Source organism: Cotesia typhae, unplaced genomic scaffold, assembly GCF_013202065.1.
Source record: "Cotesia typhae breed Kobodo isofemale line unplaced genomic scaffold, CoteBio_Ctyphae contig_22, whole genome shotgun sequence".
NCBI lineage: Eukaryota > Metazoa > Arthropoda > Insecta > Hymenoptera > Braconidae > Cotesia > Cotesia typhae.
In genome coordinates, this window is record NW_027423728.1 from 3,449,314 (window position 1) to 3,468,171 (window position 18,858).

At 26.6% G+C, this 18,858-nt stretch overlaps 4 protein-coding genes across 6 annotated transcripts in view; 2 read left to right on the forward strand and 2 right to left on the reverse strand.

The window, feature by feature from the left end:
* The window catches only part of Lovit (loss of visual transmission), a 36,515-nt gene extending 33,169 nt beyond the window's left edge, over nt 1–3,346 (reverse strand). For both annotated transcript variants that reach the window (XM_074238271.1, XM_074238269.1), the window contains exon 1: nt 3,275–3,346. In XM_074238271.1, coding sequence (XP_074094372.1) covers nt 3,275–3,305 — 31 coding nt within the window. In that variant the 5' untranslated portion in view covers nt 3,306–3,346. The remainder of the gene's footprint in view (nt 1–3,274) is intronic.
* LOC141524408 (synaptic vesicle glycoprotein 2A-like) lies at nt 95–7,407 on the forward strand. 2 transcript variants are annotated; one of them, XM_074238274.1, is made up of 10 exons: nt 95–414; nt 591–750; nt 1,375–1,431; nt 1,492–1,653; nt 1,725–2,009; nt 3,282–3,526; nt 5,293–5,746; nt 6,844–7,003; nt 7,073–7,200; nt 7,269–7,407. In XM_074238274.1, the coding sequence occupies exons 3-10, from the start codon at nt 1,377–1,379 to the stop codon at nt 7,349–7,351; spliced, it is 1,572 nt and encodes a 523-aa protein (XP_074094375.1). In that variant the 5' UTR covers nt 95–414; nt 591–750; nt 1,375–1,376; the 3' UTR covers nt 7,352–7,407. The 2 variants fall into 2 exon arrangements, with proteins under 2 accessions (XP_074094375.1, XP_074094377.1); XM_074238276.1 differs by lacking the exons at nt 95–414; nt 591–750 and adding an exon at nt 1,114–1,299.
* Nucleotides 7,399–13,217, reverse strand: LOC141524411 (uncharacterized). Its single transcript, XM_074238279.1, has 4 exons — nt 12,632–13,217; nt 10,999–11,130; nt 9,127–9,230; nt 7,399–7,836 (listed from the first exon to the last, which is right to left on the reverse strand). Exons 1-4 carry the CDS (start codon nt 12,924–12,926, stop codon nt 7,540–7,542), a joined length of 828 nt encoding a protein of 275 aa, XP_074094380.1. The 5' UTR covers nt 12,927–13,217; the 3' UTR covers nt 7,399–7,539.
* A 697-nt stretch (nt 13,218–13,914) lies between these two features.
* Nucleotides 13,915–18,658, forward strand: LOC141524410 (uncharacterized). The gene is made up of 8 exons (XM_074238278.1): nt 13,915–14,879; nt 15,235–15,357; nt 15,449–15,637; nt 16,260–16,460; nt 16,534–16,712; nt 16,805–17,112; nt 17,180–17,415; nt 18,333–18,658. The coding sequence occupies exons 1-8, from the start codon at nt 14,869–14,871 to the stop codon at nt 18,505–18,507; spliced, it is 1,422 nt and encodes a 473-aa protein (XP_074094379.1). The 5' UTR covers nt 13,915–14,868; the 3' UTR covers nt 18,508–18,658.
* Nucleotides 18,659–18,858: the final 200 nt, after the last annotated feature.

An 18,858-nucleotide genomic window follows, 5' to 3' on the forward strand; every position in this document is an offset into this window, starting at 1 on the left:
AACTTTAAATAATTGTAATTAAAATTTTTTTTAATTTTATTGTATTTAGTAGTATAATATATATGTATAAATTTTACTGTAAAATATATTATTAATGGAAGTTTTATTAGATCTTATTATCTTTTAATGAATGTTTCAATTATTTGTATGACATCAGATGTTAAAAAAAAACCTTCTACATTTGATGAATGAATAGAAAATAAATCACTATTAAATTTGTTTCAAAATAAAACCTAAATATTATTTATAGCATGTAATTTTCGGCGTAATTAACAAGTATATACTTGAAAACGCATGTATTAGCCTTTAACGCTATCAGTTAGTTGCAGTTAATTATCTTGACTCTTTCATTTGAATGCGTTCAAAAATTCTTCATGACGACTATGGACGAAAGTTCCCGAACCTGATCGATCAGTAGTATTAATTATTTTATGTGCTATTCACTACTCATATATATATATATATATATATATATATATATATATATATATATATATATATATATATATATATATATATATATATAAGCTTGCGGCGATAAAATGAATATTACGAAATATTTTTACTACTACCATAAAATATTAATTTAGTTTAATTCTCTTTGTTGAGTTTTATAAAAAGACGATTAGTCAAATTATTGAGCAATCAAAACAATTAGAGCAGTTTGTCTTTTATCAAACTTCTTATTAAGTCAGATCCCAGCAGACGAAGACATTGGTACATTAATTTGGGAGTATACTAATCTTTACGGTATGTTTTTTATTTACTATTTATTAAAAATATTTATCTGACATTGTGATTTATCTATGTAAGTATTTTTTTAAATATGAGAAACCAAATATTGTTTCTTCCCATCATCAAATTAATTTAAAACAGATAAAGTAGCTATTTGTTTATAAAACGTAAAAACAAATACAATAAATCTAAGAATTTTTTATATAAAAAAAAAAAAAAAAAAAAATATTACGTGTTATAAAATTGTCTAATTTTATATATTTTATTGACTTTATTTAGTAGTCTTTTATATTGAAGATGATAAAAGACTTGTTACTTTATGAGTGTATAGTATTACACTAGCTCGTTTATTTCTTCAAAATTTGTCCTATCGTTCGATTAGTAATTAAGTGACAATAACTCAGAATACAATTATCAAAAAATACTATCGAGTAATAAAAATAATTGAAGAAGAAATTAGACAAATAATTTTTATCAAAGATCTGTAATAAATTATAAATATATTGATTTTTTTTTTTTTTTTTAATAAATTAAATCATATTTTAAAAACTTTTAAAAGTTACGGTAAAGATAATTTAAAAAAAAATTTTAATCACAAAAAATAATTTTGTATTAAATATTTTTTTGTTACTTTTTTAGTGATGGAAATTTTACGAATCAATGAAGTAATCGTGGAAAATCTTTTGACAGAAACAGGTATTAAATTATTAAATGCGGTAAAATAAATAAAATCCTGAATGTAATTAAAAATTTTAGGATTCGGTTGGTTTAACTGGAAGATATATATAATAACCGCTTCAGTATTAATGAACACTGCGATTGGATTAGGAACCAATGGATTAATCCTTCCATCAGCAGTTTGTGATTTTGAATTATCAGCAGTTACCCAGAGTTACATGGCAGCTGTGCAGTTGTTAGGTAAGTGAAGAGTAGAAAAAAAATAAATTTATTTTTCTTGTGTAGTTTATCAATTATCTGTTTGTTCTTAGGATTGTTGATTGGTCAGTGCTTCTGGTTCATATTCGCCGAAATAAAGGGTAGAAAAATACCTCTGGCAACTAGTATTTTTCTCCAAGGTTTCGCAGACTTAACCGCTTCACTTATATCTAATTACTATGGATTTTTATGTTGCAAATTTTTCACGGGAATTGCGTCAAGTGGACAATTAACTTTAGTGTATACATATTTCAGTGAATTTCAGCCATTGAAACACAGAAATAAACTTCTTACTTCTTTGGAACTCCCCTGGGCTGTCGGTTTAATTGTCGCTGCAGGTAATAATGCTAACAATTTAAAGATACTGAAGTTAGCTGCCAGCTGTCAATTTTAAAACTGTTTTTAATCAATCAATTACAAAAAAAAAAAAATGCCACTGAAGTTGACAGATATCAAAAAAATTTAATTAAAAAGTTTCACATGTGAAAATTAATGACATTAAAGTTAGCAGTTAATTAATAATTTTTTTATTTTATTTAACAAATAAATCCCTTCTGAAAAAATATTTTTAAAAAATTGCATTTATAATTTTTTAAAATTTCTACATGTCAAATTTTTTTTCTCATTTATTTTTGCCATAATTTATTTGTCAAAAAATTCTAAAAATTAACAAATATTTGCTAAATTAATTCTCATGAAAATTAATAAAAATTACAAGTGAAAATTTTTAGAAGCATTTTTTTAATTGTAATTGATTTGTTAAAAAAATTTTTAAAGTTAACAGCTGACTGCTAACTTCAGTACTATAAAAATGCTTCTAAAAATTTTCACTTGTAATTTTTATTAATTTTCACATCTGGAATTTTTTAATTAAAAATTTTTTTTTATAATAATTTAATTATTATAAAATTATAAAAAAATTGATAATGACCGTCAACTTCAGTGTCATAACTGACATTAAAAATTTTTTTAGAATTTTAACGCAATTAAATAATGAATGACATTAAATTTAGCTGTCACTTCACTTTTAAATTTTTTAAATTTTCTTTAATAACTAAATTATGGCAAAAAAAAAATTATTAAAAAAATGGACTTGTAGAAATTATAATAAATTAAAAATGCAATTTTTTAGAACAAAACTTTTTTTTAAAGAAATTAAAAAAATTGTCAAGTGACAGCTAAGTTTAATGTCATAAATAATGAAAAAAAATGTAATAAAAGAAATTTCACATCTGAAAATAAAAAAAAAAATTATCAGTTAAAATTTTTCAAAGCATTTGTTGTAATTGATTTATTACAATTATAAATGACATTAAAGTTAGCAGTCACTAGAGAATTTTTAAATTTTATTTAACAAAAAAATAGTTCCAAAAAATGATTTTTAAAAAATTGAATTTTTAATTTTTTTTAATTTTTAAATGTCAATTTTTTTTTCCTAATTTTTTTTGTCATAATTTATTTGTTAAAAAAAATTATAAAAATTATTACATATCTGTTAAATTTATTTTCATCAATTATAAAAATTATAAAAATTGACAGTTGTAAGCTAACTTCAGTTTCATTAAAAACTAAAGGTTAAGAAAAGATTTTAATAATTACTTACATTTAAGGTATCGGATGGGCAGTAATTCCATTAGAGATTGACTTGAGTGGTGACTCAAAATACTTTATTTTCAACTCCTGGAATCTTTACCTTTTAATATGTTCACTTTTTTCACCGATAATTGCCGTGTGGCTTATATTTTTTCCGGAAACGCCAAAGTATCTAGCCGAAACTGGTCAAAATAAACGGCTGATGGCGCTACTGACTCAAATGTACCACAAAAACACGGGAAATTTAGATCAAAATTTCACAGTATGTATTTATTAGGGTGTACCAAAATTTAACTTCCGAAATGGGCCTCTTAAAATTGGAATTTTGTGTTCCGCTTTTAACATGACATTAAAGTTAGCAGTCACTTAACAATTTTTTAATTTTATTTGTCAAAAAAATTTGTTTAAAAAAATTATTTAAAAAAAATTGCAATTTTAATTTTTTTTAAATTTCTATAATTATTTTGATATTTATTAGTTCAAGTTGTACAGTTTTTAACCATTCTACATAAATTACTTTACTTATTTACTTCATGGCTAGGGCATAGTTTTACATTCAGTACTTATCTATAACATAATTATATATATTTTATCTTATATAGTATTTAAATTTCCATAATAATAAAGTTAGCCGACGTTTTTAATTTTTTTTTAATAATTAAATTATAAAAAAAAATATTTTTAAAAAATTGCATGTGTAATTTTTTCTTTTATTTGTTTTAAAATAATTTTTCAATAAAAAAAAATTCTAAAAATTTTTAGATGTCGGCTAACTTGATTGTCATAAATTTCCACATGTCAATTTTTTTTTCTAATTTTTTTTGCCACAATTTATTTGTTATTAAATTTTTTAAATAATTAAATATATGCTAAATTAATTTGCATGCTTTTAACAAAAGTTATTTTTGGGAATTCTCTGACATATTTTGAACGTAAGGGATTTATTTGATTTTTATAGAATTTTTTACCGGAGCTATGATATTAAAGTTAGCAGCCACTTGATAATTTTTTAATTTTATTTAACAAATAAATTTTTTCTGAAAAAATATTTATAAAAATTGCATTTATAATTTTTTGAAATTTCTAGATGTCAATTTTTCTTTATTATTTATTTTTGCCTTAATATATTTGTTAAAAAATTCTAAAAAGTAATAAATATCTGCTAGATTAATTATGAAAATTTTGTTTGTAACAAATAAATTATGGCAAAAAAAAATTTATCAAAAAAATTGACATTTAGAAATTAAAAAAAAAAAAAAACTACAAATGCAATTGTTTAAAAATAATTTTTGGAAAAAATTAATTTGTTAAAAAAATTAAAAACAGTCAAGTGACAGCTAACTTTAATGTCATTAAATTAATCCACATACAGAAGCCTTGTTTGAATACTCCCGGCCAAATTTTGAACGACATTAAAGTAAGCTGTCATTTGACAATTTTTTTATTTTCTTTAACAAAAAAATTTGTTCTAAAAATTATTTTTAAAAATTGCATTTTTAATTTATTAAAATTCCTACAAGTCCATTTTTTCAATAATTTTTTTACTATAATTTATTTGTTAAAGAAAATTAAAAAAATTGTGAAATGACAGCTAAATTTAATGTCATAAATTTTGAAATTTCAGCGGAAATGCCCAAACAAAGCTCCTGTTAAAAAATTCTTTGAAAATCAAATAAATCCCTTAAAATATGTCAGGAAATACCCAAATACAATTCCTGTTATAAGAAAAATTCAAAACTTCAATTTTAAGAAGTCCGTTACGGAAGTTAAATTTTGGCGCACCCCACACAGAAAGAAAGTCTTGAGTCAAGCGTAAATTTTCTTAAATCAAGAAAATCTTAAAGAAGATTGAAAATTTCTTGAACGAAGTTAAATTTTTTTAAGCCAAGAAAATTTCTTCTTGCTCCAAAATAACTTCAGTCTTCCTTAAAATTTTCTTGGTTCAAGAAATTTTTTTTTCTGTGTAGTATTCATAATTTTCACTTGACGGAAAAAATATTTATATAATTAAAAACTAATTTTTTACAGGCAAAACTCAAGCAGCTGGAAAACAAAACAATTAATGAACTACTTACCAGGTCAGAAGATAAAACAGCAAAACATATTATCTTCAGTAAAATGATTAAACAGTATTGGAGTCAAGTAGCAAGTTTATTGAAGCCCCAATTTTTAAAAATGACATTGATTGGAGTTATTATAGCTTATAGTGTTATGTTTTCGTACTACGCGATGTTAATCTGGCACGGAGAAGTTTTTGAGCGGTTTGCTACCTTCGAGGAACAATTTCCGAATACAACCGCATCTATTTGTACTATTTCCAGACAAGTACTATCGCTGTTAAACAATGAGTCGAAAGCTGATTGTGAGTCTGATTTACACTCAGCTTCGTACATACATAATATAATTCTAGCATCAGGACTGATTCCTCTGACACTGCTAGCCACTTTTTCTGTTCATAAATTCGGATTAAGATGGTGTCTCGGTATGTTTTTTATTAATAAAAATTAAATTAGCCGACATCTAAAAATTTTTAGAATTTTTTTCCACTGAAAAAATTATTACAAAAAAATAAAAATAAAATTTTAATTTTAAAAAACTTGAAAAACAATGCATGAATTTTTTTTAAAATATTTTTTAGTTTTAATTTAATAATTAAAAGAAAATCAAAAAGTTAAAAATGTCGGCTAACTTCAGTATAATATTTTATTTTTATTAAATTTTAAACATTTATTGCACGTCTCATAAGCGAAATGGATGAGGTTTTGCTTTACACTCGCCTTACAAAAATCAAGCGATTTCTTGAACTAAAATTCTCACCTTGAGAAAATTTTTCTCTTAAAAATTTGATACGCATTTTATACTATTTTAGCGTGCAATTTTACATATCGAATGAAAAAAAATGATTCAATATTATTTGATCTTCCAATTTGACATGTTAGTCAATAAAAATATTAATGAAAATTTACTATCGAGATATTTAATTTTTTGGAGCAAGAGAGAAATTTTCTCAAGGAAAGAAAATTTACTTCTGCCAAGAACAAAATTTTTTGGAGCAAGAGGCTAAATTTTCTGAAAACAAGAAGATTTTATTGACTAAAATAAATTTTCTTGGATTAAGATAGGTAGGTATTTCTTAAAGCAAGATAATTAATTTTGTTGGAGTAAGTGAAATTTTTTGTGTCAAAAAAATAATTAGGAAGAAAAATATTTTCTTGACTCAAGTGAACCTTTTTTTCTGTGTACCTCTTCTTTTCTACACAGAAAAAAAAAATGTTCTTGAATTAAGTATATAATTTTAAAGAGCTTCATATTCTTGATTTGAGTAGAAAAATTCTTGATTTAATGAAATTTTTCTTGATTTGAAGAAATTTTCAAAATTATATTTTTGATTAAAAAATTTTTCTCTTAAATCGAGTTAATTTTTTTTTCTGTGCAGGTGAACAATATCGCGAAAGATTTAGAGATATTTGTATTTTATTTTAATCAATATTATTACAAAACAAGAGATTATGAGGCGTGCGCTTTTGGATTTTCCGAATTTTTTTTGCACACTTTAATAACATCCTGTTGACTTTGCAGTTACTTATTGTATAGCCGCAGGAATTTTCGGAGCTAGTTTTTTGCTGGTAAACAATTCAACCGAGAATTTCATCGTCTTTTCCTTTTCGGAACTCCTAGCTTCAATAAGCATCATACTTATAATTTCTGTTACTATAGAAAAGTATCCAACTAATTTGAGGTATAAAAAAATAATCCGTTAAATTTATTTAATATTCTTTTAATTAAAAAAAAATATTTAATGCCAAAGGATCAGCGCAACGTTCCTGATAAATTTATGTGGGAGATTAGGAGCGCTGGTTGGAAGCTTCTTAGTAGGCCAATTAATCAATCATTATTGTTACTCGCTGATATTAATTATCGCTGGACATCTACTAGGTAAATTAAAAAATTAAAAAATATTATTTTAATTTTATAGAATTATTTATTTTATTTAAATATTTCAGCTGCCGGCTTTCTCAGTATTTTTATTCCAAATATAATAAATAGCGATCCAGCTAATGGAAAAAAACTATCAGGAGTTATTTAATTCAGTAATTAATTTTTTTTGTAAATATTTATAATACATTGAAAGGTATGTCATCTTGTTTTAGAACATTTTATAAATAAATATTTTCTTATAATATAATTGTTATATTTTTTTAAGAAATAATGATAAATATGTGATTACTTCATTCTAGCGGTACCATTTATTGCATAAAAATAAATTAATATTAATTAGAGCCTTTCCTCGGAGATTGACTGATTGACTACAATTGAGGAAGACATCATCTCGTCAGATGAAGAAGAATTGAATATCAAAGGTGACGCGTAGTAAGGTAGCAGAGGATATTGCGTAGGTGTAAGATATGCAGGTGGAAAAATACCTTGTCTTTGCGCTATTTTTAATCGAGAAGTCAGCTGCTTTTTCCACTTTGTTCGCCTATTTTGAAACCATGTTTTTATTTGTACTTCTGTTAGGCTCAATGTTTTTGATAATTCCATTCGCTTGCTCACGCTCAAATACTTATCAACCTACAACAAATTTTTAACAATTAATTAAAATTTTTCTCAACCTTAAGAGACACAACCAGTGTGAAAATTTTCAAAAAATCGATTTTTTTTATACATCGATAGGTTGTACTTTTAAAAATAACATATTAAAATTTCAAATCAATATCTCAATTAAAATTAATTTAAAAGATATTTGATAATTTTTTAGAATTATTTTAACAAATCAATTAATTAAAAAAAAAAAATTCTATCTAGAAATAAAAATATTTATTTAATGCCGTAAGATGGATGACGAAGTTCCTAATATGGTCTACCTTTACAAGGATGGAATGTGAATGTTATCCATACTTGCTTGTAAATTAGAATAAAATCAATTTTAAAATAATATGGCAAAAAAAATGAGAAAAAAATTGATACTTAAGCGGTATAACTAGTGTGAAATTTTCAAAAAATCGATTTCTTTCATATATCGATTGGTTGTACTTTTAAAAATAACATATTAAAATTTCAAATCGATATCTCAAATAGTTTTTGAGTTACAGCCATTTAAAGAGTAGCCGCTCGGAAGGTAGAATAGGATCATTTTATCTTTAAACGCGTTTTTCTCGAAACAGCGTTTTTCGAATTTGCTAGAGTGATTACTCGAAGACAAATGATCCGATCAATACTAAATTTTTTTCTGCGTGTTCTGTAAATAGTTCTTCACACAATGACCCTCCAGTTTTTTGATCTGATCAAAAATCGAATTTTGGCAGGCTAAAGACGACCAAAATTTTAGGTAAAATTCAACTTTTTTTTTTTAAAACGCCGCCAATTTGTCAATTTTTGATATTTTTTTTCTCGACCGTAAATCATCGTGCGGACAATATCTTCTAGTTTAAAGAGAATTTTTTTTTCGGTTTCATCCATAGATAAGGCCGGAATCACCAGTGGAGGACCTTTTTTTTAGCGCCGTCGGAGATCGCGTGTAACTAGAAAAATATTTAATTTTTTTCTTCAAAAATTTTACTGTATAGTCTCAAAATATGTATTAATATACCCTTCAAATTTTAAAACAATTCATTTAGGAGTTTTTTTATTTTAATTCCCAAAATTCGACTTTTTTAGGCTGTCACACTGGTTATGCCCCTTAAGCATGATACTAAAGTTTGCTGACAGCTGTGAATTTTTTTATAAAAAATTAATAAAAATAAAAATTTTTTTTTTTTCAATTTTAACACATGAAATTTTTCAATTAAATTGTTTTCCAATAATTTCATTGCTATAAAATGATAAAAAAATTTCTAATGTCTGTAAATTTGAGTGTCATACCTTAAACTCTGCTTCAAGCCGTTCCAATTGTTTGGCACTATAAGCTTGTCTTGGTTTTCGGTCTATTCCAGGTTTTCTCGATCTTCTTCCACTTGGTTTTGGAACTTAAATTATAAAATAAATTAAAAAAAAATTTTTACGACATCTTATATTGTATTCAAGGTAAATATTGAACCGTAGAGTTGATGAGCGACCAATTATCATGTTAATAAGATTTCATATAACGCAAAGTTTTAAATAAAAATCTAATGTTTGAAGAAGAGAACTTTTAATGGATGTTGTGTGACATTTTATGAGAAAGAAGAATACATCTGTAAATCTATATGCTTGATGATTATCATTAAAGTGTGAAAATATATTATTTCCGTATTAGTTACTTATAGTAATAAATATCAGAATAAAAGATGTCACACAAAGAAATTATTAATATACTTTAAAATAGCGTGATATATGTACATAAATTTATATTTGAAGATATTTTCAATGTAATAAAAAAATAAACAATCGTTATTAAATATTTATTTAGGATTTTCAGCGTCTCTTTTAACGTTATTATATTATTAACATAAAAAGGCCACTCAAGATACGTAAATTGCTGTGTCGTGTGTGTAGTTTTCTCCGATAATTAACTTAAAGGTGTTCAAACAATCAGTAAACAATCGGATGTCGCGTGTTTAGCCAACATCTCAACAATTTTTTTTATCTTCTATTTTAAGAAAACATTCAAAAAAAAAAGACAATTAAGTATTTTATTATCGTTAGAATCAAATCAAAGATGATCATTTTTTTTTTTTTTTTTTTTCAAATAATAATTGAATTTATTGACGCTGAAAATCAATCTGTATGACTTGGTCACACAATTTTTCTAAAACTGATGGATTCTATCAATGTTTCTATGAAAGACGAGAGGTAAGAAAAGATTTACGAGTGTGCTAAAACATTTAGCACTTCTATGGAAGATGGTTAGAGAAACGACGCTGATAAATGAGATTCTAACATGATGGATCCCGCAGGGAGAGTGAAAACGTAAAAATACCCAATACAATATCCAAAAAAATCACGATAACATTTCACGTTCCAGATATCATAAGGACGTATACCGGCAAAAGGTCCCACCCAGTGAAAAGCCGTAAGGGCGTATAATAAAAATTGTATTTTTTTTTCTAAGTTCAAAAAATTTGTAGTTTGAAGAAAAATTTTTTTTTGGATTTCTGCACATTTCATGAAAAAATACGTCGGTTTTCAAAAAAAAATTTTTTATACGTCCTTATGACTTCCGGGAACCACCTCGGCTAAAAAAATTTTTTTTTCGGGAATCAACGTATTTTTGTATGAAACATAAAGAAATGAAAAAAAAAAAAATTTCTTCAAACTAAAAAATTTTTTTGGACTTAGAAAAAAAAATAGGATTTTTATTATACGCCCTTATGGCATTAGTAACGCGATTTTATGGTTTAAAAATAAATAAAAATTTAATATTTCTGTTGATAATTTCGATTGTAAGTTTTAAGCATTTGCCAGTAACAAAACTATTAAATTAATTTTTGTGAGAAATAAACTCTGAAGATCCGGCAGTTCAGTTGGGTGTTGCAATAAACACGCGACTGAAAGGTAGAAAAATAATTCTTTACAGATATTAATGATCCCTTTACGTGCGAGGTGAGTATAAAAGCGTAAATAGGTTCTTGTAGGATCTAATTCCCTTTCAATTTCACCCTTAACTCATTTTTCTATTGTTCATGAAAGGTGAACCTCGTCAACAATAAGTTATATCTCTTATACAAATATAATAAATTATTTATTTATTTCTATAGTCAAGTATATGAAAAAAAAAAAATAAATAAAATAAAATAAACAAGATCGAAAAATTACCTTGAAGCCCAAATAATGGGTTTGTTTTATTTTGACTAAACCAATTTGTATAGATAAAAGAAGTTGAGGCTAATGAAGCTGAATATCCAGGATCTCCTAATCCTTCAAAGGCGGGGTAACTTTCATTTGCACCTAGTAAGGAAAAATTTATAATTAAAACTTAAATGATGTCAAGAAAAAAAATTAAATTCGCTAATTATTTACAAGGGCGGTCAATTCATGCTGGGCCATGTTAAATTTTTTTTTTTTTATTATTAACAGCGAGAAATGGTATTATCCCTGTTGCACTCGTGATAATAAAGCTAATTGCAGTTTTATGTTTTTCTTTTAAACAAATGAGAATTTAGAAAAAAAAAAACGCTCTGATATAAAATAAATAATTAAAAAATCTTTTTCGTAACAAAGCGGTTTTTTTAAAAATCTTCTTTGTTTAGAAGAAAAATAAAAAGCTGCAATCATAGGGACTGGCTCGTAAATTGATCAATTTTTTTTTTAATTGTTCGTTTTCAAAAAAAAAAATTATATAGAAATTTTATCCAAAAACATAAAAGCCAATTTTTTTTCCAACTTTTAAAGGCAAAAAAAATATCAAAATCTTTAGTTTTTCCTTTCATGGTATTTTTTATGATAAATGCACTGATAGAAGAATTTTTTAGTATTTAAGAAGATTTCTTTATATTTAAGACATCATTTTATAAACGTCATTTCTGATTATTTAAAAAATATTTCTCATTATAAGAAATATTTTTTAAATAGGGTAGAAGTACCATTTATGGCCATTTATTGTTCAAATTGTTGAAAGTTTAGTCATTATAACAAACATGCATACTTATATATATTTCTATAATTATCCGATTTTATATGTTACTCATAAATACTAATAGGGATTATTGTATTACTGCCTACTTGTTAGTAGTCAGTCTTTCTTGAACCATTAAGTTGTTACTACGTATAATATTTTCTTCTTATTAATAAATTGTATTTGAGACTATTTGCCAATTATTTACACGTTTATTTATAACATTATTCCTATAAATAATCAACACAAATTAACAATAGAAATGAATTTATATTAATAAACCATTATAAACTCGATTTATTTTAATGTAAATTTTTTAAAACTCAATAAAAATATGGTTATAATATTATAATTTTTTATAAATTAATTCAAATTTTAACTGTCCAAAAACGGTGCTAAGGTGGCCAAAAACGGTACATCTACCCTAATACACAGAAAAAAAAAATTTGCTTAAATCAAGTAAATATTTTTGAAGAACTTTATCTTCTTGATTTAAATAGAAAAATTCTTAAACTAAGAAATTTTTCTTGGCTTAAGTAAATTTAACTTGATTCAAGAATTTTTCGTCTTGATTCAAGACAGTGAAACTCTTCAAAATTATTTTCGTGGTTCAAGAATTTTCATCTTGATTCAAGTTAAATTTTTTTTTCAGTGTAAGAAATGATTTCTTAAATACAAAAAAATCTTCTTAAATGTTAAAAAATCCTTCTATCATAAATGCGCCGTAAAAACAAGCAGAATCAAAAAAAAAAATTGAAAAATTTTAATTTTTTTCCTAGAAATAGGCCCAAATGGAATCGACCCGACTTTTAAATAAAAACATTAATATTTTACCATGTTCATAAAAATAATTCGCAGGATTGGAAGATATTGCGAGCGGTCGTATAACATGAGCTTGTTCCTTAAATTCCTGGTAACTTTTATGACTTTTATCATTAAATTTAACTTCAGATTCACTTATCCGGTGATCTTTCTTCCCAAGTATGCTGTCTATAGAAAAAGCACTGGACATCGGCGAAGAAACAGCGCGTGGATCACTTCTCTGGTCAGTAATTACACTTTCATCACTGGAATCACAGTACCCCGGACATTCCGAGGACTGGCTGGACATGTCAATATCTTCTTTCATTTTTTCTCTATGCAAGAAGCTATTTAATGTCAACTGTAAATACTTAAATTCTAGTATTTATCACAACTCATATTTATAAAACTCAATTTGTTGATCTGGTTAGTGGTATCGCGTCACCAGCTAATCTATTACTAATTCTCTGTCGGGTACCAGAGAGAAGATCTTACCGAAGGTATGACAGGCGGCACGTGTTCGTAGTCCAGCTAACAAACTACCCTATGTTGTTCTTTCCCCACTTAGTCCGCTTTATGATGAAGGAGGCTGGTCGAATCTTCACCCTCGAAATCCCAGCGACCGACTACTCTACTCCCACTTACATGTCTCACCATTTTTCTTCCACTCATATCCTGTATCATCGCTTTTTTTATTCTCTTCTCTAAATTTTTATGCTCTACTCTGTGTACTCTGTGTACTCTGTGTATTCTGTCATTTGATAATATACCAGGATTTTATATTTACTTTATATATTCAAAGTATACTTTTTTATTTAAACTGTAATCTACATCAACTAATTGATTCTAAAAAAAAAGAAAATTGTAAATTTTCTTTAAAATATTCTTGTAATAAATATAGATTATTAAGAGAATAAAAAAAATTTTGTGTTCAGGATAGTCATATGACAAAATCGATTTTTTTTAGTGAAATTCAGTGTCATCGCAAAGGTCTTGACTTGAATTAGTGCCTTTTCAAGGTTTCATATCATTCTCACCAATAGTCAATTTATTATGATAAGTATTTAGGCTGCTCTCAAAAATACTCTATTTCTAGATACATCATTAAAAAAGTGACCTTGTATCTTGTGAACTATTGACATTTTTAAAGATATAAGCTCGTCCCGATGTTAAACTCATCAAGACTTTTTATTTGAGTACCCACATCAATTTTTCATATATATATTTTTATATATATATATATATTTATATATATATATATTATATATATGTATATATGAAAAATATATCAAAATGCATATGGGTACTCAAATGAAAGCTCTTGATGAGTGTAACTTCAAAATGAACTTATATCTCTAAAAACGCGAAGATTCAAGAAAGTACAGTGCAATTTAACAAAAGTCATTATTTATTAAAACAAAATTTTATTTTCTATAGTTCACAAGTCACGGCCGCCATAAAGGTTACTAGTTATAATTTATTTCTTCTTTTTAACTTCATCTTTGTTTGTATTTCTTGATTAATTTTTCTGATTTGCTGGGTATTCTTCCTTTTCTTCGTTTAATTCCTATATTTTTAAAATATAATTATCAACTCAAAGTATAAAAATTTTTTTTAATTTTTTCAATAACTTAATAATAATAATAATAATGTTATAAATAAAAAAAAATAAAAATAAAAAAAAGACTTGCCTAATTTTATAAAATTTTAGGATTGGTGAATTTCTGCGCATGCTTTCTTGGATGTAAACGCCCATAAACGTAACTGGTAGTTTGCAGATATGAAAAATCCCAAAACAAATTTATTATACAGGTGAGCTAATGGCTTTAAACAGAATTCGAACTTTTAGCACTCTCGTAAATAAATTTTTTCTTCCAGCCTGCAGGGTGCTAAGATGTAATACTAACTACTAACAAAAACTTGTCAATAAAAATAAACTATATATATACTCATCAAAATGATGACATTCCAATTATATAGAAGTGATTAATCAAACATGAAAATATTTCTAAACACGAAGTTGAGGAAAATTATAAATCTATCACATTTTTTTGATAATATTGTCGAATACAAAAATGAATCAATAAAAAAAAATTGTATTTAGAGTTTGAATGCCCCCTAAATAGGTCCATTAAACACGGACTATTATTTATTTTTAGTGAATTTATGAAAAAAGATGGGATAAAACACCTCTGTGGAAACAGGGCGATTAATGTTGTAAGCTTTCAAGTGCGAGGCTATCAAACAGCACGAATATACGAAAAGAAGAGATGTTAGACAGGTGAGCACGTTTCCAAGGGAACAAAAGGTCCTATCATCCCCCACAGCGCTTGCTTTTATATATACTATTACGATTTACCACCGTCTAAAATATTTATAAGAGCTATCTGAGTGGTTTTTAATAAACTCTTATTTAATCATTGATATCGGGTTCCCAAATGTAAATTGATTGGTCTCGGATCTGAAAAGAGTGTAAGGGGATTATGAATTAATTTTTTGTCCCTGTGCTTATTCAGATTATTCATCATTATTGATTCTAAAAAAAAAAAAAAAAAAAAAACTAACGTCGAAAAATAATTTTTAATGTACTTAAAATGGCATTTTAAAAGTATCTTACTGTTTGTATTTATACAAAGTGCAGTTACGGTGACAGTGATTATCCAGAGGACAAAACAATTATTACAATCACCAGCGTGTCAGCGATGTCTCTTTAACGGGAGTAACAGTAGTCACTGTTACCAGTACTCTTCTGAAGAAAGGTCCTTCAATTCGCACTGAAATAATAAATTATTTTTTCCATTAAAAAATGCTTATTTTGTTTATTTTTATGTTTATTTTTACTACCAACAGTCTGGAGGACGAGTGTTATTACGACGGTGACGATTTTTGTGTTAGTCAGGAAGACATCCTGTCAGCAGATCTTCTCCCGGGAACTTTTTTACTGTCAAGTTTAAACGGAAATAAAAATGTTAAAAGTGGAGTTCAAGAAACAATCAATGGGACATATGAAGCGGCGTTCAACCAGATGAATTATCACAGGTATTATCAACTGTCATGATCTTAATCTATATTATTAAGAGCATAAGCAAAATTTTCGTGGCCAATGTATTTCTATGATAAAATGGGTTTTTATGGTTAAATTTGGTATCGTCTTGACCTAGAGTTGTGCCTTTTCAAGGCTTCATATCATTCTCACCAATAGTAAATTTACGATAATAAGTATTTAGGCTGCATTCAAAAATGGTCTATCTTTAGATACATAATTAAGAAATGACCTTGTATCTTGTGAACTATTGACATTTTTAAAGATATAAGCTCATCCCGATGTTACACTCATTGAGACCTTTCATTTGAGTACCCACATAAATTTTTCATATATTTATATATATTATATGTATGTATATATGAAAAATATATGAAAATGCATGTGGGTACTCAAATGAAAGCTCTTGATGAATGTTACATTGAAATGAGCTTATATCTTTAAAAATGTCAATAGTTAAAAAAGTACAGTGTAAATTAAAAAAAATTATTACTTAATAAAGCAAAATTTTATTTATTTATAGTTAACCAGTCACGGCAGTCACATAGTGACTGCAAGGTTGCTAGTTGATAATAATTGCGAATTTTTAGGGCTGTTAATTATTCATAAATTTAACAGGAAAAGGATGAATGAATATTTGTGTCACGGTTTTATGGCTGAAGGGATATTCCAAGACATGAGATCGATACGCATTAAACGACGTCAAGATTCAACCTCTTCAAATTCAATGCCTGATTTTTTAGGCGATGACAATGTGACGGTACATGACAAGATGTTATCTGACGAGGGTAGCAGTAAATACAAAGAATGGCTTCAAAGGTAAGTTACTTTATATTTATATTATCAGTAATATGATATTTGATTTTTAAAACCTTTTATGTTAAATCCAAAGAACTACTACTCTGAATGACGTCTACCGCCATTATGCTCCGAAAAATAAAATATCCAAGAAATTCGGAAAAAATTACGTCCACGGAATCGAAGAATTTGACGGTGAAGTAACGGGCTACGCAATGCCTGCGTCAGTTTTTCCTGATAAGATTGGTCCACACTACGATTCTTCTGATTATGGTATCTAAAAGAAGAATATATATTTATTTATTTATTTATTTAATATACTCTATTAATAGTGAATTATTCACTATTCACTAATTATTCACCAGATGACGTTATCTCTTCTCCAACTGGGCATTATTACAGTCACAATGGCCCTCCGCAGCATCATTCTTCCTCTAATCACCCTCCTCCACCACCGCATCATTCTCACCATGAGGATGTTGTCCCGGTGATTCACGAAGAACATCATTATCACGCTGCCAGCCACTTTGATGAAGAAGAATACTGGCCTAAAGCTCCACACCACAAATCCAAGGGAGATTTATCAATAAAAGATTTTTTCGAAATAGCGCTGACTGCCTTGGCATTTTTGGCCTTTGGATTATTCATCATCCAACTTCTGATGGCAATTACAGTAACTATTGATACCTAACAGGTATTGTCTTAATTATTTGACCTAAAATGTAAAATTTTTTGTTAAGAATTCCGGAACCACAACAGTTGTAACTGAAGATCCAATAAGGTTTCGACGAAACGCTTCACCGTATCACAGCAATGCAGAATTGAACGAGCTTTCTCATAGAGTTCTTCAGTCTATTGAAGCAATTATGGTTGCTAACAGTGACTCGGGTCGTTGTCTTCAGTGGACTCTATGCAGAGATAACAGACACTCTGTACAAACAGCAAGTAGTCAACGATTATGGCTACCAATTTGGAGGTATAAAATATAATATATTTCTGAAATTGACAGGCATAAGAAATTTTTTTTTAATTTTATAGCAATTAAATTATTATAAAAAAAAAAAACTAGTAGAAATTTTTGAAGGCATTTTGAATCAAATCATTTTGAATTCTTTCTAATTTTTTTTTTTTTAATGAGGGCGTATAAAAATCATACGCCCTTATGGCACCCGAGAACCATAAGGGTGTATAATAAAAATCCTATTTTTTTTTCTAAGTCCATAAAAATTTTTTAGTTTGAAGAAATTTTTTTTTTGCATTTCTTTACGTTTCATACAAAAATACGTTGATTCCCGAAAAAATAATTTTTTATACGCCCTTATGGCATCAGAGGTGGGTCCCGGGAGCCATAAGGGCGGATAAAAAAATTTTTTTTGGAAATCGACGTATTTTTTCATGAAATGTGCAGAAATGCAAAAAAAAAATTTTCTTCAAACTAAAAATTTTTTTGGACTTAAAAAAAAAAATAAAATTTTTATTATACGCCCTTATGGCATCTAAGGTGGTTCCCAGAAGCCATAAAGGCGTAGAAAATTTTCTTTTGCATTTCTGCACATTTCGGTTAAAAATACGCCGATTCCCGAAAAAAAATTTTTTATACGCCCTTCTGGCATCTGGAATGCGATATAATTAATTTTACAATACTAAAGTTAGCTGACGTTTTTAATTTTTTGATAATTTTTCATCTATTAAATTAGAACAAGAAAATATTTTTTAAAAACTGCACATATGGTTTTTCAACTTTTTTACAAATGAAACTTTTTTTTATTTTTTTTTAATGATTTTTTCACTAAAAAAAAATCGAAAAATTTTTAGATGTCGGCTAACTTAAATTTGATATCAATTTTTCAAAATTTTTTTTACACTAATAATTATATAATTATTTTATTACAGTTTGGGAACAAGTTGGATATCAGGTCAAATTTTGAAACAAAAAACATGGATTGCAATGTTTGACTCGATTAAAGCGTCAATTCTTGGACTGGGTGGATCTGACTGTTCTGCACTTTATCCGGAGTGTGATTTGCTCGGTGAAAGAACCAAGCGTCGTCGGCGAAGAAGGAAATAAGTTTTTTTTTTATCATAACTGCAAACAATTAAAAAAATTTTCTTGTTATATAAATTTAATTTTCATGCAACTAAAGTTAGCCGACATCTGTCATTTTGTGACACTGAAATCAGCTGACAACTGTCAAAATCTTTTGACTTCTGATGACAAATCAATTACAATAAAAAAAAATGCTTTTAAAAATTTCCACTGATAATTTTTTTTTAATTATCGCTTGTGGTTTTTTTTTTATAATAATTTACTTTTTGGAAAAAAATCTTAGAAATCATCATACGTCACATATCTTCAGTACATTAATTTTTAATGTAAATTAAGTTAGCCGACATTTAAAAATTTTTCGAATTTTTTTTT